At 47.7% G+C, this 17,965-nt stretch overlaps 1 protein-coding gene across 3 annotated transcripts in view; it reads left to right on the top strand.

Annotated features, from left to right (window-relative positions):
• The window catches only part of CCND3 (cyclin D3), an 81,382-nt gene that overhangs the window by 56,929 nt on the left and 6,488 nt on the right, over positions 1–17,965 (top strand). The window contains exon 1 of one of the 3 annotated variants that reach the window (XM_024766257.1): positions 16,512–17,185. The exons of 1 other annotated variant lie outside the window; for it this stretch is intronic. In XM_024766257.1, coding sequence (XP_024622025.1) covers positions 16,988–17,185 — 198 coding nt within the window. In that variant the 5' untranslated portion in view covers positions 16,512–16,987. Of the gene's footprint in view, positions 1–16,511; positions 17,186–17,965 lie in introns of those variants that run through there. One more of the 3 variants, XM_024766255.1, reaches the window with a different exon arrangement.

The following is a 17,965-nucleotide window of genomic DNA, read 5'->3' as shown; positions in this document are numbered from 1 at the left end:
CCAGGACAAAGGGAATCACTAGCCTCATTTGACAGATGAGGAAGGCAAGAGTCTAGGTTAAGTCATCCAAAGTCACAGAGTAAGTGGCCACGCTGGGTTTCAAACCCCAGTTCTGTAACTTTTTTTTTTTTTTTTTTTTTGGTACGCGGGCCTCTCACTGCTGTGGCCTCTCCCGTTGCAGAGCACAGGCTCCGGACGCGCAGGCTCAGCGGCCATGGCTCACGGGCCCAGCCGCTCCGCGGCATGTGGGATCTTCCCACACTGGGGCACGAACCCGTGTCCCCTGCGTTGGCAGGCAGACTCTCAACCACTGCGCCACCAGGAAGCCCCCAGCCAGTTCTGTAACTCTTGACTCACAATGTCGACCATTGCTCTACGTGGTCTTTTTATTTATTTATTTATTTGTGCCAGGTCTTAGTTATGGCATGCAAATTCTTAGTTGCAGCATGCATGTGGGATCTAGTTCCCCGACCAGGGATCGAACCCAGGCCCCTTGCATTGGCAGCGCGGAGTCTTAACCACTGCGCCACCAGGGAAGTCCCTACACGGTCTTTTGTGGGAACAGTGGGTGCCTTGGCTGAGGACAGGCTGCTCTGCTCACCATGCCACACTCTGGCTGGACTTTGACTTCCCGTGTCAATGACAGCATGGGCGGATCAGCTGGGATTGAGGTTCACCTGTGGCTCTGTTTTTCTGTTTTGTCTCTCTGTTTCTTTCCATGGCCTTTATTGGAGACAATTAGATTGTGTCTACTCCACAGGCAGCCTCAAGAAACACACTTTCTCCTGCAAAGCTGAGGACCCGACCCTGAATTATGATGACTTGGCAAAGGCACACTCCTCCTTCCTGGTCAGTAGTCAGGGTGGCCTCTGTGGACCCTGTATCTCACCCCACAGCTCCCTTCAGACTTCAGCAGAGAAACTGAGGCGAGCATCTCTGCAGAAGTGATATATGAGCTGGCCTTGAAGGACATGGAGCATTGGAAGAGCGGTGGGGATGTGGGGTTTAGGCAGAAAGCAGTGTGTGGGCTGAGTAGGAGCATCTGTGTTGGACACTCAGTGGCCCTGGAGTATAGGTCGGAAGGGGTGGGGGGATTGGAGGGGAGATAAAGCTGGAGGGAGAATTTAGGGTGGATCATGGCAGCCTTTTTTTTTAATGGCCGACTTTGCACGTCCATTTCAGATAAGTGGTCTGGATTTTGCCCTGTAGACACAGAGATTTTAAGGTTTAAAGAAGCAAAGGGAGCACGTGTGCATTCCTGAAGTTTTGAAAGAGTGGTTGGGCAATCCTGGGGAACACAGGCTGGAGAGGGCGAGTGGAGGTAGAGAGACCATGGGAAGAGAGCGTTGCTGCAGTGCTAGGCTTAGCTGGGAGTACCGGAGCCTTGAATGGAGGGGCCAGATTCCAGAGACATTTTGGAAGTAGAGGTGACAGGATCTGCTTATAGATTGATGTGGAAACTCGGATCCAGAGGAGCTGAGAAAGACTAATGTCCATGTTTTCATCTTGGGTGACCCAGTGGATCATGGTTAACCAACACCGAATGCAAAAAAAAAGGAGAGTTAGGTTTCGAGCATCTTGTGTTCAAGGTGTCTGTGTGACATCCAGGTGGGGGTGTGGGCTGGGAGTTCGGGATGAAGGTTAGAGCTGGAGAAACATGAAAGCTGAGGCTGAAGGAATAGGGTGAGGTCTCAGAGGTGTACGTGAGAGGAGAAAACCAGGGCCTGGGCTTAAGCCCTGGAAGATGTTTTTGTAGTTCTAGAGGCAGATGGAGTATGGAGGAGCGAGGGGAGCTGTGGATGAGGGTTTTGATTAAGGCATCACTGGGACTATTTGACACACCTCAGCATTCGATGGTAGGTGATGGAGGGCACATCTCAGGGAGAGCACACGGTTGACCTAGCCGGGGTTATCTGCTCAGAGGCACTCAGACCAGGGGTGCTTCCGGTCAGCCTGGACTTGTTTACGTGGCCTTTGTGCCGGCTGCCTTCTTCCTCTGCACACGCCCAGCCTCCCGCTGTTGAGGGGAAACTTCTGAAAGTGGGTATCCTGATCTGTCCCCATTATTCTCCAGGAAGCTCAGCCTAGGGCTCTGCACCCTGTAGGTCACCGGATGTGGGCGCTGAATGACCAAGCAGAATGGATGACAGCGGGGAACTTGGTCTGCTGCTTCTCCTTGAGTACCTTTTTAAGGAGAACATATCGTTTTGTGGAGTGGATAAACCTGCTCCCTGAATTTTGAGTTGCTTCAGGCTTGCTCCATCCACTGATCCATCCATCTGTTCTGGATCAGACTTTTCCAGTGTGAATATCTACTAAAAGTTGAGTACTTTGAATATGGGATTGGGGGGCTCCCAGCACTCTTCACGCATAAGCTTACTTACATCACAACAGGCCTCTGAGGCAGATATTACTACCCTATTTTGCAGACGAGGAATCAGATCATTTCTCCCAGGTCACACAAGAAGTCAGTGGCAGAGGTGGGATTCAGCCCAGGTTTAACTCAAAAGCCCTTATGCTGTCAATCATTCATGCTAAGGCCACCCTAGGTAAAAGGTGATCATATAATTTATTAATCCAATCTGGAATGCTTTTTAAAATTTATTTATTTACTTTTGGCTGCACTGGGTCTTCATTGCTGCGCATGGGCTTTCTCCAGTTGCGGCGAGCTGGGGCTACTCTTCTTTGAGGTGTGCGGGCTTCTCACTGCGTTGCTTCTCTTGTTGCGGAGCACGGGCTCTAGGCGTGCGGGCTTCAGTAGTTGTGGCACACAGGCTCAGTAGTTGTGACTCATGGGCTCTAGAGCGCAGGCTCAGTAGTTGCGGTGCACAGGCTTCGTTGCTCTGCAGCATGTGGGATCTTCTCGGACCAGGGATCGAACCCGTATCCCCTGCATTGGCAGGCGGATTCTTAACCACTGCGCCATCGGGGAAGTCCCTCTGTTTAACATTTGGAGGAACTGCCGAATTGTTTTCCAAAGCGGCCGCACCATTTTACATTCCCATCAGCAGTGTAGGAGGGCTCCAATTTCTCCACATCCTCACCAACACTTGTTATTCCAAACCGGGCACTTTTGAGAGTGAAAGGGTGCACCGTTAATAATTATATCAGGACAACCAGTACTAACTGGAACATATTCTACTTAGATACAAAAAGATTAGAAGATTCAATTCCTGATTTCAGGGAACTTTCTGGCCACAGGATGAGTCAAAGCCCCAAAACCCACATACTTGAGTCAATTGAAGAATCAAGCAAAGGTAAATTATTAAGAAGGAAAGCAAAAAAAAAAAAAAAGAAAAAGAAAAAGAAAAAAGGAAAGCAAAGTATATTTCGTTTCCCCCAGGAGACTGTATTTTCTTTAAGAGAAAAGAGCTTATTTGTCCTTGTATTCATGGCCCCAGGAGGATCTTGGCATTTGATAGCATGTCAGTGAAGATCTGTGGAATAAATGAATGAGAGAATTAATGATTCAAACACTCTTGGAGGGAATGTTAAAAAAAAAAAAAAGAAAAGAAAAAGTCACCTGGCTTGGATTTGTGAGTTTGGGGGAAATATGGATCTTTTCTAAAAATGTATTTTTTTGCTCAGTGTTTTAACAACACTAACGACAATTTAATAAGGAAAAAGTGAATAACCTACAATTAGAGGGATCTTAAACTGGATTTTGCAAGTGTGAATGACTGAACAGAGGTGGAGGAAAGGCCTTCCAAGCAGGGGAGTTGCCTGAGCAGGGAGTCCAGAACCACAGCCATGTCTTTATCCTACAGGAGGTTAACAAATTTGGGGAATAAAATGATGTGGTACCCACCCCCAGGAGTTTCCAGTTTTGGGGGAAACAATGAAAACAGTCTGTAACAACCTTTCACTGGTTGTGTGCCCTTGGGCAAGTCAGTTCCCCTCTTTGGGCATCAACAATCCTTTTGTCTCAAAATTTCCCTGAATCTTTCAATCTTACAACCCTGCAAAGTTTCCTGGAATTGGTGGGCCAGGAGCTAGGCCTTGAAGGAAGGAGCTAGATTTGGAGAAAGGATGCCAGTGGTGGGTGATAAGGTCCTGAGGTGGGCTGGAGTGCTCCAGCTAAGATAAAATGGGATGGGGTGCCTTGGCCCTCTTGAAGGAGAACTTTAAAAGCCAGGCTGGTTGACTTTTAAATTTGACCTGATAAGCAGGTCCTTGGACTGGAGATGAAAGGCATGTCTGTGAGAGATTAATCTGATGGCTCTGGGCCACGGATCCTGGATCTGTGTGGAAGCAGGGTGAAGACCTAGGGCCTCTCAGGGAGGCTTCTGCAATAGTAATGTTGCAGAACATTCAGGAATATATTTCTGAAAAAGGCCCAGCCTTTCAAAAGAGGGTTTGAGACTCCTTCGGTTAGTTTTATGATACACATGGGTTCCATGGAATTTCATTTTCCTAACCATAAGTAATTTAAACCATTATTTTTATAACAGTTATGACTGTATGATGGACCACATGCGAAATGTATATACAATTTTAAGGCAGAATATTAGACTTTCAGGTTTGCAGAAGGCAATTTTAGATTATGCAACCAGATTCCTCAGAGAGATGAATTCTCTCTGCTGTCAAGGGGGTTTACTTTGGTGGAAAATTTTGAGAAATTTGTTAAAAGCCTACTGGAGGAATAGGAAGAGTGGGATCTAAGTGAGCTTCAGAGAATGGTTTTGTTGGGCTAGGTACTAATTGGATATAGGAAACCCAAGAAAGGAAGAAATCCAAGATGGCTTAAAATCTGAGGACTCTGAAGAAAGGTGATGCTATTCATTAAAAAATGTACAAGTTAAGAGAGGGGTGGGAAATGATGGTCTGCCTTGAGAACATTGGGCACAGGTGGCCTTGAGAACAAAGGACTGGTTAGGATGGCCATGGAGGAGGAAGCAGTAACCCTAGGTCGTTCCCTGCCTTTGCTAAGGCCCTCAAAGCTCTGTCCAGTGGCCTGGCATGCTTGGCACTCTGCCTGGTTTATTTTTAGTGTATCACTACTAAATAAGATGTTTACTGTAGGATTTTATTAGATGCCCTATATCAGACTAAGAAAGTTTCCATCTATCCCTTCTTTGACAAGAGTTTTTTTGTTTTGTTTTGTTTTTTTGCGGTATGCGGGCCTCTCACTGCCGTGGCCTCTCCTGTTGCGGAGCACAGGCTCCAGACGCGCAGACTCAGCGGCCATGGCTCACGGTCCTAGCCGCTCCGCGGCATGTGGGATCCTCCCGGACTGGGGCACAAACCCGCGTCCCCTGCATCGGCAGGCGGACTCTCAACCACTGCGCCACCAGGGAAGCCCGACAAGAGTTTTTTCATATTGTAAATGGATGTTGAATTTTATCAAAAACGTTTTTGGCTTCTGTTGATGTGATCATATGATTTTTTTCTCCTTTAATCTTTTAGTGTGATGAATTATATCGATGTTTTCAAAATAAACTACCATGCATTAAAAAAATTTTTTTTTCTATTTGTTTATTTACCTTATTTATTTAGTTTAGCTGTGTTGGGTCTTCGTTGCTGCACAAGGGCTTTCTCTAGTTGCGGCGAGTGGGGACTACTCTTCGTTGAGGTGCATGGGCTTCTCATCGTGGTGGCTTCTCTTGTTGTGGAGCACGGGCTGTAGGCGCGCAGCCTTCAGTAGCTGCAGCTCATGGGCTCAGTGGCTGTGGCTCGCGGGCTCTAGAGCGTAGGCTCAGTAGTTGTGGCTCACAGGCTTAGTTGCTCCGCGGCATGTGTGATCTTCCTGGACCAGGGATAGAACCCGTGTCCCCTGCATTGGCAGGCGGATTCTCAACCACTGCACCACCAGGGAAGCCCCTACCACGCATTTGGTATAAAGTCAATAACATATTGCCCTTTTTATATATTGCTGGAGTCAGTTTGCTAATATCTTGCTTAGGATTTTACATTCATGTTCATAAGTGTAATTTTCTTTTCTCATTTTGTACTCGTTGGGTTTTGGAATCAAAGTTACACTAAAAATGAGTTGACATGTGAACCCTCTTCTTACATTCTCTGCAAGAGTTTGTATAAGATTGAAATTACTGTTTTCTTGAATGTCTGGTGGAGTTCTTTGCCTGTTTGCTATCGAAGGCTGTCCTATCACGTGGGATAGTAGAGAAAGGAACTTTTATTTGGGGAGTGAAAGTAGCTTAAAGCAATAAGGAAAATATACTATCTCACACATCACAAAAAGCAGTGGTTCCAAGATTGGTTAATTCAGCCGCTCAACAACATCAGGGAGGGAAATTTGTTCTGATCTTTCAGCTGTCATTCTCAGGTGTCAGCTCCTTCTCTCATTGTTGCAAGATGGGTGCAGCTACTCTGGGCATCACAGCAACATGGTTAAGAGTGTGGGTTCTGTAGCCAAACCTGGTTTCAGATCCCATAGCTATCTGACATTGGGTAAATTGCTTGGTTAATCTCTGTCAGATGGAATGATAGCAGTGCTTTACCTCAGAAGTTTAATGTTATATGGATTAAATGAATTAGTGTTTTAAACTCTAAGAATAGTGCACATAGTAAGCATCCAATAAATATTAGCACATCTTATCCATTCTCACCTGAGGCAGAAATGAATCTATTTTTCTCTTGCACCCCACTTACTGAAGCCCCCTTATTAGACTTACTTCACACCTTATGGCTAGAATATGACAGCTGCCCATTCCTAAACCAGCTGTGGAATTATCATGATTTGGTTTGGAAGAATTTAGGTTCAACCTCTGAGACGGGAGTGTCGGGCCTCCCCTGAAACAACCATCTGATCCCACAACAAAATCTGGGTTCTGTTTGCTGAAGTTGGTTCTGAGGCTGAAGTTGGGGTGGTGACGGTGGGCACTTTGCACGTGGCACAAAGAGGGGTAGAGTAGGATCCCCCATCCCTACTGCTGTCCACAGTATTCCTTGGAATCACTCCTCAGATTCGCCTGGCACTTCACAGTTTACTTCATGCTTTTTAACTCGTGCATTATCACATCTGGTCTCAGAACCATCCTCTAAGCAGTTTGGCCTCTTGTTATCCTCTTTTATAGATGGGGAAACAGGCTCCCAGAGTTAAGGTGCTTGCTTGGTTCTGTGTTTATAGCTGGTACAGAACTGGGTCCTGGGACTTAAATTGAGGTCTTCAGATTCAAAACTCTGCCTTTTGGGGGTTTTTTTGGCCACATCACGAGGCATGCGGGATCTTAGTCCCTGACCAGGGATCAAACGCATGCCCCCTGCAGTGGAAGCATGGAGTCCTAACCACGGGACTGCCAGGGAATTCCCAAAACTCTGCCCTTTTATTCCTCTTCCACGAATTCCCAACTGTCTGTCATTTACATGCTGTCCTCACAGCTGCCACATCCATGTGCCTCCTCTGCTATTGTCTACTTCATATTTTCAAAATTAACAGTTTTTCGTTAAATAACGTATCTTAAAAGGAAGCTTGATAGGACTTCCCTGGTGGCGCACTGGTTAAGAATCCACCTGCCAATGCAGGGGACACGGGTTCGAGCCCTGGTACGGGAAGATCCCACATGCCGCGGAGCAACTAAACCTGTGCGCCACAACTACTGAGCCTGCGCTCTAAAGCCTGCGAACCACAACTACTGAGCCCACGTGCCACAACTACTGAGCCCACGTGCTGCAACTACAGAAGCCCGCGCACTGGCGCCCATGCTCGGCAACAAGAGAAACCACTGCAATGAGAAGCCCGCGCACCGCAACGAAGAGTAGCCCCCGCTCACTGCAACTAGAGAAAGCCCATGCACAGCAGCGAAGACTGAACACAGCCAAAAACAAATAAATAACATAAATAAATTTAAAAAAATAAAAAAGGAAGCGTGGTAAAGCCCCAGGTTTGATGTTCTGGTACACATACAACTTTTGAATGAGCGCAAAACTGTTAAAAATATTTTTATTCAGGATTAGAACTCCTACCCTGGCGCCTGCGTTCGAATCCCACCTCTGACGAGGTAGCACACACTCTCTACCCAGATGCCTGTGGACCTCACATTTTAGGGTGCAGCAGCCCCCTTCCAAGCCCCAGCCTTGCGACTTTCCCTGATGGCTGTTCTGGCTGTCGGCCCCCGGTGCCATGCCCACCACCACTCAGGAAAGCTGGAAGTGCTGGTGGTTAATTCCAGACCCACCTCCATCCCCAGCAGCCCTCAACCATGGCTGTTAGGAGTTGATGGACAGGTGTCCCTGTTCCCTCGCTCTGCCCCTCAGGAGCAGGTCCCCCAAGGCAGGTGCTTTTCATCATCTACCAGAGTTCCCAGAAGGACTGAGTGCCACTACCCCACAGTGGTAACTGACCCAATGATGCATTCTTTACCGGTTTCCTTCCTCTCGGGTCTCATTTCCCCACTCTTCCAGGTGCTTCCTGGAATCACCTCCCAGGTACATTACTTCACTCGAATCCCTGTCTCAGAGTTGGCTTCTGAGGAGCCCAAACTAAGACAGCCACTTGCGCACTGTCTGGTGTTGGGTGTTACCTAACTTCCCTGTGTCTCTCTGTTCCCATCTGTTATAGGAGGGTAATAATAGCACCTGTGCCTCTTAGAGTGAATTGGTAAAGCTCTCAGTGCCTGGCTAAGAGAAAGTGCTTAGCAAGTGGGCTCTACTACTATTATTACTACCTAAAATTCCCAACTGTGGGTAGGTGCCCCACAGTTGGGAGCTAAACTTTCTCTGGGTGCCCTCTTCTTGCCTCTCCCCTCTGATGCCCCCACGTACCCTCTGAGCTCCTTCAGTCCCACTTCTTCCACCGCAGGCTGCCTCATGGAATTCAGGTGCCCAGGATCACCCCACCCCTACCACTCCCACTGCAGCCCACCCTGCCCATCACACACAGATCACGCTGCCTGCCTCTGATGGGGGTTGCAGATGCCCAGGTAAATAAGTCTTCTGTCCTAATGACATCTTGGGATTCTCCATGATGCAGGATCACCATAGTCATCCAGTCCAGACTGGAAGCTCTTAAAACAGAGGCTTCTCATCTCTGACTCGGGTCCAGCATGTTCCAGTAAGTGTGGATTGTTAACCATCACTGCTACCTTTATTGAGCACTTACTGTGAGCCTGGGGCTGTTGTAGGTACTTTCTCTGTATTAATCCTTGCACCCACCCTATGAGGTATGTGCTGTTACTATCCCCATTTTGCAGATGAGAAGCCCAGGACAGAGAAGTTAAGTAACCTGGCCAAGATCACACAACCGGCAAACAGCAACCTAACTCCAGAGCCTCTCTTACTTTTCGTGATGCTAAGCTGGTGCAGGGCTATCTCGTGCCTAGAATGAAGAATACTGGCTTCCTTGCTTCCCAGCTGAAAGTCCAAAGACCAGTCTCTCTTTGCCAGGTGTTTTGCTGTAGCAAGTTACCCATCCAAACCTGAGGCCCAGATCTCACCTCACCCTTAGCTGTGGAACAGAAATATCAAACAGGAAGGTCTCATTTATTCAGAACCCTGGCAGCCAGAACAAGGGAGAAAAAGCACATGTGTGAATATATAGGTTGTCTTCTCATTTTATGATAAGGAGAGACTTGACGGGTTCAGGCCAGTTCCTGAGGTTTCTTTTCACAAGCAACGTATGGACTAGAGATTGCAAACTGCTCCCTGCCCATCAGATCCAGCCCATAGAGCATGTGTGTGCCTTGGAAACTAAAGGAATTGGATGGCTCCTTACCACGGTGTAGCAAAAGGCTGGGGCTAAGCAGAGCCTCCTGGCTTTGTGGGGGGAACACATGCTGTCCACTGTGCCCAGCCCCACCCCTCCCCACTGACCCTGTGCTCTAGAGCTCCTCACTGACCACGAGTGAGTTGCCACTTATGCAACTTGTGCTGGTGTTTTTCTCACATCCAGTTTGTCTCATTCATGCATTCATTCATTCATGCAAAAGAGATGTTTTGAACACTTACTGTATACCAGGCACCATTTGGTTTCGGTGGGGTGATGAGGGAATGGACAAACTATAAACAGAACATGAAGGTAGAGTATAGTGTACGTTAGCGATTAGTGGTAAGCAGAAAAATAAAGCGGTGAAAGGGCCCAGGGAGAATCAGGGTTGGGGTAGGATGGCCAGAAGAGGCTATATGAAAAATGTGACTGAATTAAAGCCCAAAGGCAGTGAGGGAGGGGCTTTGGGGACATCGAGGGGCAGAACACTGCAGGCAGATGGAACAGCAAATACAAAGGGGACATGTACACCTGGTATGTTCCTAGAGTAACAAGGAAACCAGTGTGGCGAGAGCAGAGTGACTGAGAGATAATCACGAGTGAATGGAGAGCCCTGGGGGGTTGAGACTAGACTGGATGGGGCACGGGTGGACCAGTGATGCCCGTCAGGAGGCCACCACCCCAAACCAAGCAACAGATGATGCCGCTGAGGCCAGGGTGGTAGCCGTAGAAATAGAGAAAAGGCAAAGATTGGAGATGTGTTTTGGACATAGAACCAATCAGAAATGGGTCATCTGTTGGATGTGGGAGACCAGTTAGGACAAAGAATTGAATTTGGACCAGGGAGGTAGCAGAGGAAGAGAAGAAAAGAGGGTGGATTCTGGAGATATTTTGAAAGTAGATGTTCCATGCTCTGCCAATGGATGGATGTGGGATTTGAAAGAGCAGAGTCAAGAATGACACCGAGTGTTTTGGCCTGAGCAGTTGGAAGGATGGAGTTGCCATGTGCTGATAAGGGGAAGCTGGTGTGAGGAGCAGGTTTGTTGAGGGAAAGCTTAGGATATCCGCTTTGGAGAAGTTGAGTCTGAAGGTGCCTATTGGACATCTGTGTTGAGTTGCCGAGAAGGCAGCCTCCTGTGTAAAACGGAAACAGAAAATAGGTCAACTCACGTGCCCGCTCTGATTTGGTAGCCCTGTCCAGAGTGCTGTGTTGACATTTTAAAAAAATTATTTATTTATTTATTTGGTTGCACTGGGTCTTAGTTGCGGCAGGCGGGCTCCTTAGTTGCAACACATGGGCTCCTTAGTTGCGGCATGCATGTGGGATCCAGTTCCCAGCCTGGGATCAAACCTGAGCCCCACACATTGGAGCGCTGAGTCTTAACCCCGGCACCACCAGGGAAGTCCCGGTGTTAACACTTTTTTAAAAAAATTAAATTTATTTATTTGTTTATTTATTTTTGGCTGCGTTGGGTCTTTGTTGCTGCACGCGGGTTTTCTCTGGCTGCGTCCAGCGGGGACTACTCTTTGTTGCGGTGCGCGGGCTTCTCATTGCGGTGGCTTCTCTTGTTGTGGAACACGGGCTCTAGGCGCGTGGGCTTCAGTAGTTGCAGCACGTGGGCTCAGTAGTTGTGGCTCTCAGGCTCTAAAGCACAGGCTCAGTCGTTGTGGCACACGGGCTTAGTTGCTCCGCGGCATGTGGGATCTTCCCGAACCAGGGCTCGAACCTGTGTCCCCTGCATTGGCAGGCGGATTCTTAACCACTTCACCACCAGGGAAGTCCCCGGTGTTAAAAATTTTAAGGCCCATTCAGGCTCAGTGGGAAAGAGTTTCTTGATCAATAGTGAAACCTGTCTTGGGAGCTGGATAGACAAATAATGGCGAACACTGGGTGTAAGACATTCCACTGTAGAGTGGGAAGAAAATGTGAAAAATTCTATTCTATGTATTTTTGTCTTACTCTTTACATTTTCTTTGTATGTTCTATAATGTACATAATATGTTAGAGTAGCAGGTTTGGACATAGTTTATAAATTAAGTATTCTGTATCCATTGGAAGAGTATGCTTAGTTTTTACTGAGGAATGGATGAACACAACTTTTGGAGATTACTGATCTGAAATATTTTAAAACAGATGCTGAAAATAGTGACCCGGATTACTGTAAGCCCTGAAGTGTCTCCTGAATCCTAAAAAAAAAAATGTTGTTCAGTTTGGTTTAATTAAAACAATTGGCTTTCCAAAATACCAGTGTTATCAGAGACTTTTTTTTTTTTTCCCGGCCACACTGCATGGCATGTGGGATCTTAGTTCCCTCATCAGGGATCAAACCCGTGCCCCCTGCAGTGGAAACAGAGAGTCTTAACCATTGGACCACCAGGGAAGTCCATCAAAGACTTTTTAAGAAAGGGTGAGGAACTGTTCTAGAGTAAAGGAGATTAAAGAGGTAACAATGCAAACACAATCCTCGAATGGATCTTGGGTTGAGAAAGCAAAAAGCTATGAAAGGCTATTACTGGAACAACTGGGGACCTTTGTATGTAGATTGTTTGTGGTATTGTATTAGTATGCAATTTCTAATTGGGATCATTGTTTCATGGTTACTGGGAGACTGTTGCATTCTTAGGAGACAGGCTGAAAAACGTAGGGGTAAGGAGTCATGATGTCTGTAATTAGGTCTCAAATAGTTCAGCAAAATACACATAGGAATTTAGGTGAAGGGTGTGTTAGTGGTCACTGTGCTATTCTTGTAGCTTTCCTGTAGTTTTGAAATATTTCCAAGTAAAAATTTGGGGGGAAATAGCATTCATATAAGTTTCTCCAGTTCTCAGAAAACTAGGAATCCGATAAAGGCATGTTAGACCGCTTTTCATATACTGGATTGTTTCATTGACCAGAACACTTGTCGTCTTCATCCTTTCTGAAGCAAAGAATTTGCCAAATCTTTCCCACCACTACAGTAATCCCTGGCATTTTATATTTTCCAGGTGCCTCCACATCCATCATATTACATTTATTATCATAAATAGTCCCCATAGATAAAGAAATTTGTGCCTGTAAATTCCACAATCACGATGAACTTTTTTTTTAATGGCTCACCATACGCCAGGCACTGTTCTGTGTGTTTGACACGAATGAGTGCATTTCATCCTCCCAACCACACTTAGGGGAGGTATTACTGATAGTTAATTCCACTAGGGAATTGTAAGTAAAGAAAAAAGTATGGGAGACCCCTGTAAGTTAATAATCACTTAAAGCAGGGTTGCAAAACCGAGCAGCCTTGCTTAGCAACAAAACCCCGCAACATAAGCATGGTTTCATTACTATCATTCTCATTTTCAGAAAAGGAAACTGAGGCACAGAGAGGTGGTATAATTTGCCCAAAGTCACACAGCCAGGGAGGGTGGAGTGACAGAGCAGTGTGGCCCCAGGCCCTGCAGTGTTCACCACCAACCCCCTGACCATGTACTTCACACTGTGAGATGGATCATCTAAGTTTGTTGGAGCTGCCATTCCAGAAGGAGGGCTTCTGGTCCTCAAATTTTGCTTTTCCCTGAGGGGTTCCGGGTATATGTTCATAGGAGAAAGCGTACTCCTTGAAAGAGGGAACAACGACAACAGCAAAACTACCATCTTTGAATGCTCATATGGGCCAGGCACAGGCAAGATGCTTTCTGCCTGGTTAGTCCTCAGAACCCCTCTGCGGGGTAAAACTATTATTATCTTCATTGGATCAAAGAGGAAACGGTGGAGCCAGGCTTTGAACACAAGCAGCCTGACCCCGCAGCATTGCCCCAGCCCCCCACCCAGGCTGCCTTGCCTCTACCTGTCATCTCAATGGGTCTGAAGGTAACAGCTATAGAATGTAGCCTGTGGGGTGATGGGCCTCACCCATCACCTTGTCCACCCCCTCAGTTCTCAAATGGGGACATTTCAGTGCTGAAGAGGAGGAGGAGTGGGAGAAGGAAGAAGAGGAAGAAAGCATTGCATCCTTCCTCCTTGGGGCTTTTCATCTGGCCTGTGACATTCCATTCCCACCCCTCTAATTTGCCATTTCATTGAGCAACTTTTTCTAATTGAATGCACCTGGGCAGAAACTCCTCCCCATATTGGCCCTGGTCAGTGCTTTGTCTTTTTTTTTTCTTCTTTTATGAAAAATACAAGGGGAGCCCCTATTTCTTTGAGGTGGAGGTGCTTGGCGAAGTTCCCAAGCAGATCAGCCAGCCCTCCAGAAACTCTTCTGCCTTGGCGCTGTGTTGAGTTCACCTGCCTCCCTGTAGGACAGCCGGCTTGTAGCTGACCTTGGCCTGGAGGCCCAGGATGACTCTGCTCTGGGCATGGCAGTCCCAGCTAGGGGCGAGGCAGAGGTATCCTTCAAAAGGCCCTGCTCACCAGGAGCCACCTTCCCCAGGGTGCAGGTGTTCCCCTTCCTCAGTAAACCAACAACTAATAAGTCAATTCGCACTCATGAAGGAGCAGAAGAGGCAGTAGAATAAAGTAGTTAAGAGCATGAATTCTGCAGGCGGACTCCCTAGGTTGAATCATGCCTCTACCACTTATTAGCTTTGTGACCTTGGGCAAATTATTTAGCCACTCTGAGTACAGGTTTCCCTTTCTGTAAAATGGGGGGAAATAATAATATACTTCTGAAAAAAGTAAAAAATACTGGTGATTTACTGTCTCATCAAAGATGCCCAATCTTCTTAACTGAACAGTTCTACTCAATAATTCTGAAAGTAAAGAAACATCTTCCTTCAGGACAGATCTGGTTTCTGGTTACGTATTTCACTTCAAAAGCTACATTTTTCCGTCCCCCTAAAAGCCCTTTACACTTCAACATCTTTGCCTCCCCATAACTTCATATCTAATCTTTATAATTTTAGATTCATTGTTCTCCCTAACAAAAGAGTGCAATGCAATGATTAGTTAACTAAAGGAACTTCTTGTTTGTATTTTTGAAGAGAGTAGACGACTTGCAAGATCAGACAAGGTACACAGCACACATTCACGCTGACACAACAAGAGCTGTTGAATTTAAACATTTATGCAGATTACTAATAAACCACTTTGCATCTCGCCGGTTGGTAGAGGTGCTGTTTTTTTTTTTAAGTAGATATCTAATGTTTGTGCATTAGATTGGTTCAGCCTTTCAGCAGGGAAATTTGGTACTAAGAACTGTATCAAAAGCCTTAGAATGTTTCATAACCTCAGATTGAGAAATTCCACTTCTAGAAATTAATTCACTTCTAGAAATAATCATGAGTATGCACAAAGATATTACCACAAAAATATTTTACAGTATTATTTCTAATAGAGAGGAACTGGAAACTATCCAAATCGCCAACAATACAGGTTTGGTGAAATACATTATGATCTATTCACTCAATGGCATACTAGGAAGTCATTAAAAATATGTGGTAGAATATTTAATGAGATGGAAAATGTGTTGACAGTATACTTTTTAGTGAAAAAAAACAGCTTACGAAACCGCAGAATGATCTCATTTTAAAAAATATATGTGTTTATTCAGAGAATAATTTTAGAAAAATAAACATCGACATTTTAAAGGGTTATCTGGATGGTGCAATTGTAATTATTATTTCCTTTTTTTGTGTGACTTATCAGTATTTTCTGTTTTCTACAATGCAGATGAATATTTCCATGATATGAAAACAACAAAAAAATTATTATATAAAAAAGAACAATTCATTGAGCAAATGCTTAACGCAGAGCTCGCCTCTTATATAGGGTGTCATTTCTCTAGTAACTCGCTTCCTTAGCGTCTCCTCTCCTTGGAGGACCCCAGGAGAGGCAGGGATCCCCAGGGCCTCCTCCCATTTGGAGCGTTACTGGAGGCTTGTTGTTTGCCTCCTGGTCATGTGGAATCCAGCTTTGGACAAACTGCAAAGTCCCAAAGTTTGGGAGGTAGAAGAAATGGCAACTGGAAGATTTTATTTAGAGTCTGAGCAAGAAACTCCTCCAAAAAGGAGCTAGTTTTGGACTTCCATGGTGGCGCAGTTATTAAGAATCCACCTGCCCATGTAGGGGACACAGGTTCGAGCCCTGGTCCAGGAAGATCCCACGTGCTGGGGAGCAACTAAGCCCGCGAGCCACAACTACTGAGCCCACGTGCCTAGAGCCTGTGCTCCGCAACAAGAGAAGCCACCACAGTGAGAAGCCAGCCCCGTCTCACTGCTACTAGAGAAAGCCCATGCACAGCAACGAAGATCCAACGCAGCCAAAAATAGATAAATTTATTTTTTAAAAAAGAAACTGGTAAAAAAATATATATATATATATTGATTGAAAAAAAAAGGAGCTAGTTTCTCTGCCCGTGTTTTCCTCAAACAGAAACTAAGGCCGACTTCAGGGTTTGTCCAAGGCCACACGGCCAATTTAATGACAAGGTGAGGCCTTGAAGCCATGGCCTTTCCGCCCTGTTGTATTTCTAAAATGTGCTGATTTAGACTATCTCTTCTCACACTTTAATATGCACAGGAATCACCAGGGATCTTGTTGAAATGCAGATTTTGATCCAGCAGGTCAGGGATGGGCCTGAGGGTCTGCATTTCTAACCAGCCCTCAGGCGATGAAGATGTTGCTGGTCTGGGGATCAGTTTAAGTAGCAGTGGTGTAGAGCACAGAGTCTAGAGCCAGATCGTCAGCTTCCCAATCCTAGCTCTGCCGCAGACAAACTATTATCATAGTTACTGTACTTCAGTTTTCTCAACCGCAGAATCAGTATGACTTAACTCATAGCTTTTTCGTGAAGATTTAATAAGTGCTTAGAACAATCTTCACTAAGAACTAGCTGTTTTATTATTATTTATATTCCTTAGCGCAAGCAGCCAAGGGCGAAGCACGGTTTGACGAATGAATGAATAAACTTTGGAGTCCTTCCTGGGCGACTGGAGTCAGAGAAGCAAAATGGGAGGGCTCGGAGGTGGGGAAGAGGCCCACCTCGAAAGAACTTCTCTCCGCCGGGTGGTCAGAAGGACCCGGAGCGCCCGGAAGCCGGCCGGCCCGCGCCCCGCGGACCAATGCGGCCGCCCGGGGGGAGGGGGAGCGCCCGCCAGCCCTTTCCGTCTGGGCGCCGGAGGCCCCGCCCCCTGGAACGTCGCGACGTCCGAGCATTCCACGGTTGCTACTCGGTCGCGAGGGGCGGGGCGCCTGTCAGGGAAGCGGCGCGCTCGGCGGCGGGGGCGGGCTGAGGCTCCGCCGCGCAGTGCCAGCGCCAGCACTAGACCCGCGCCCCGCGCTCTCCGGCCCGCCGCCTGCGTTCTGGCTCGCGAGCCCGCACTCCCGCCCTGCCCGTGCGCTGCCCGAGTATGGAGCTGCTGTGCTGCGAGGGCACCCGGCACGCGCCCCGCGCCGGGCCGGACCCGCGGCTGCTGGGGGACCAGCGTGTCCTGCAGAGCTTGCTCCGCCTGGAAGAGCGCTACGTGCCCCGCGCCTCTTACTTCCAGTGTGTGCAGAGGGAGATCAAGCCGCACATGCGGAAGATGCTGGCGTACTGGATGCTGGAGGTACCGCCCGGAGGGTCTCCCCTCCCCCGCCACCCCGGCGTCCCCGGCTTGGGACATCCTGGTCCCAACAACAATCAGCAAGATGTTTCTGTGGCGCAGATCCTCGGGGCCTGGCCTTTCACTCCTTTCACTCGTGCACCCTACCCGGCTGCCTCCCTGGTGTCCCTTTCTTTCTCTTCTCCAACCCTGACTTTGACTGCCAGTTGTTTAGCACCCCAAGTAACCCTCTCTTCGGGCCGGAAAAGCGGGACAAGGGCCACCCTCTCCCCTCCGGCTTCTTTCAGCGTCTCCCGCCTCGCTCCCCCGCCCGGTCTTCTAGGGAGAGCGCGCCTGGAAAACCCTGGGCTCGGCCGCCCCCGCCGCAGAGCCGGTTCCTGTGTGTCGCGGGGTTCTGGCGGGGAAGGCGGTGGGGTGGCGCGCTGTTCCGGCAGTCAGGGAAATGAAAAGTGCGGGAGGCAGCCGCTGGCGTCTCCTCCCTTCCCTTTGGGTGTGTGCACTGGGTGGCGGTAATGGGGTTTAAGGTCCCAGTTCTCTGGCTCCCGTGGGTGACTCTTCCGTCCCCTCTCACCCTCGGTATTGGTGGTGGTGGGGGGCAGTCTCAGTTTGGAATCCTTAAGGGAGGAAGCCTCTGGCGTACCCCGCTTCCCCCCACCCCCGGGAGGAAGGAGGCACCGCAGAGGAAGTGGAGGGGGGACGACACCTTGGGGAAGGCGCATCCTGCGTATTAGTCCTTGTCACTGTAAGTACACCTACCCCCTCCCCATTCTTCCTCCCTATTCC

Source organism: Neophocaena asiaeorientalis, unplaced genomic scaffold (assembly GCF_003031525.2).
Source record: "Neophocaena asiaeorientalis asiaeorientalis breed wild unplaced genomic scaffold, Neophocaena_asiaeorientalis_V1.1 scaffold46, whole genome shotgun sequence".
NCBI classification, from domain to species: domain Eukaryota; kingdom Metazoa; phylum Chordata; class Mammalia; order Artiodactyla; family Phocoenidae; genus Neophocaena; species Neophocaena asiaeorientalis.
The sequence above is the reverse complement of the archived record's forward strand: the minus strand, read 5'-3'. Positions and strand labels throughout refer to the sequence as shown.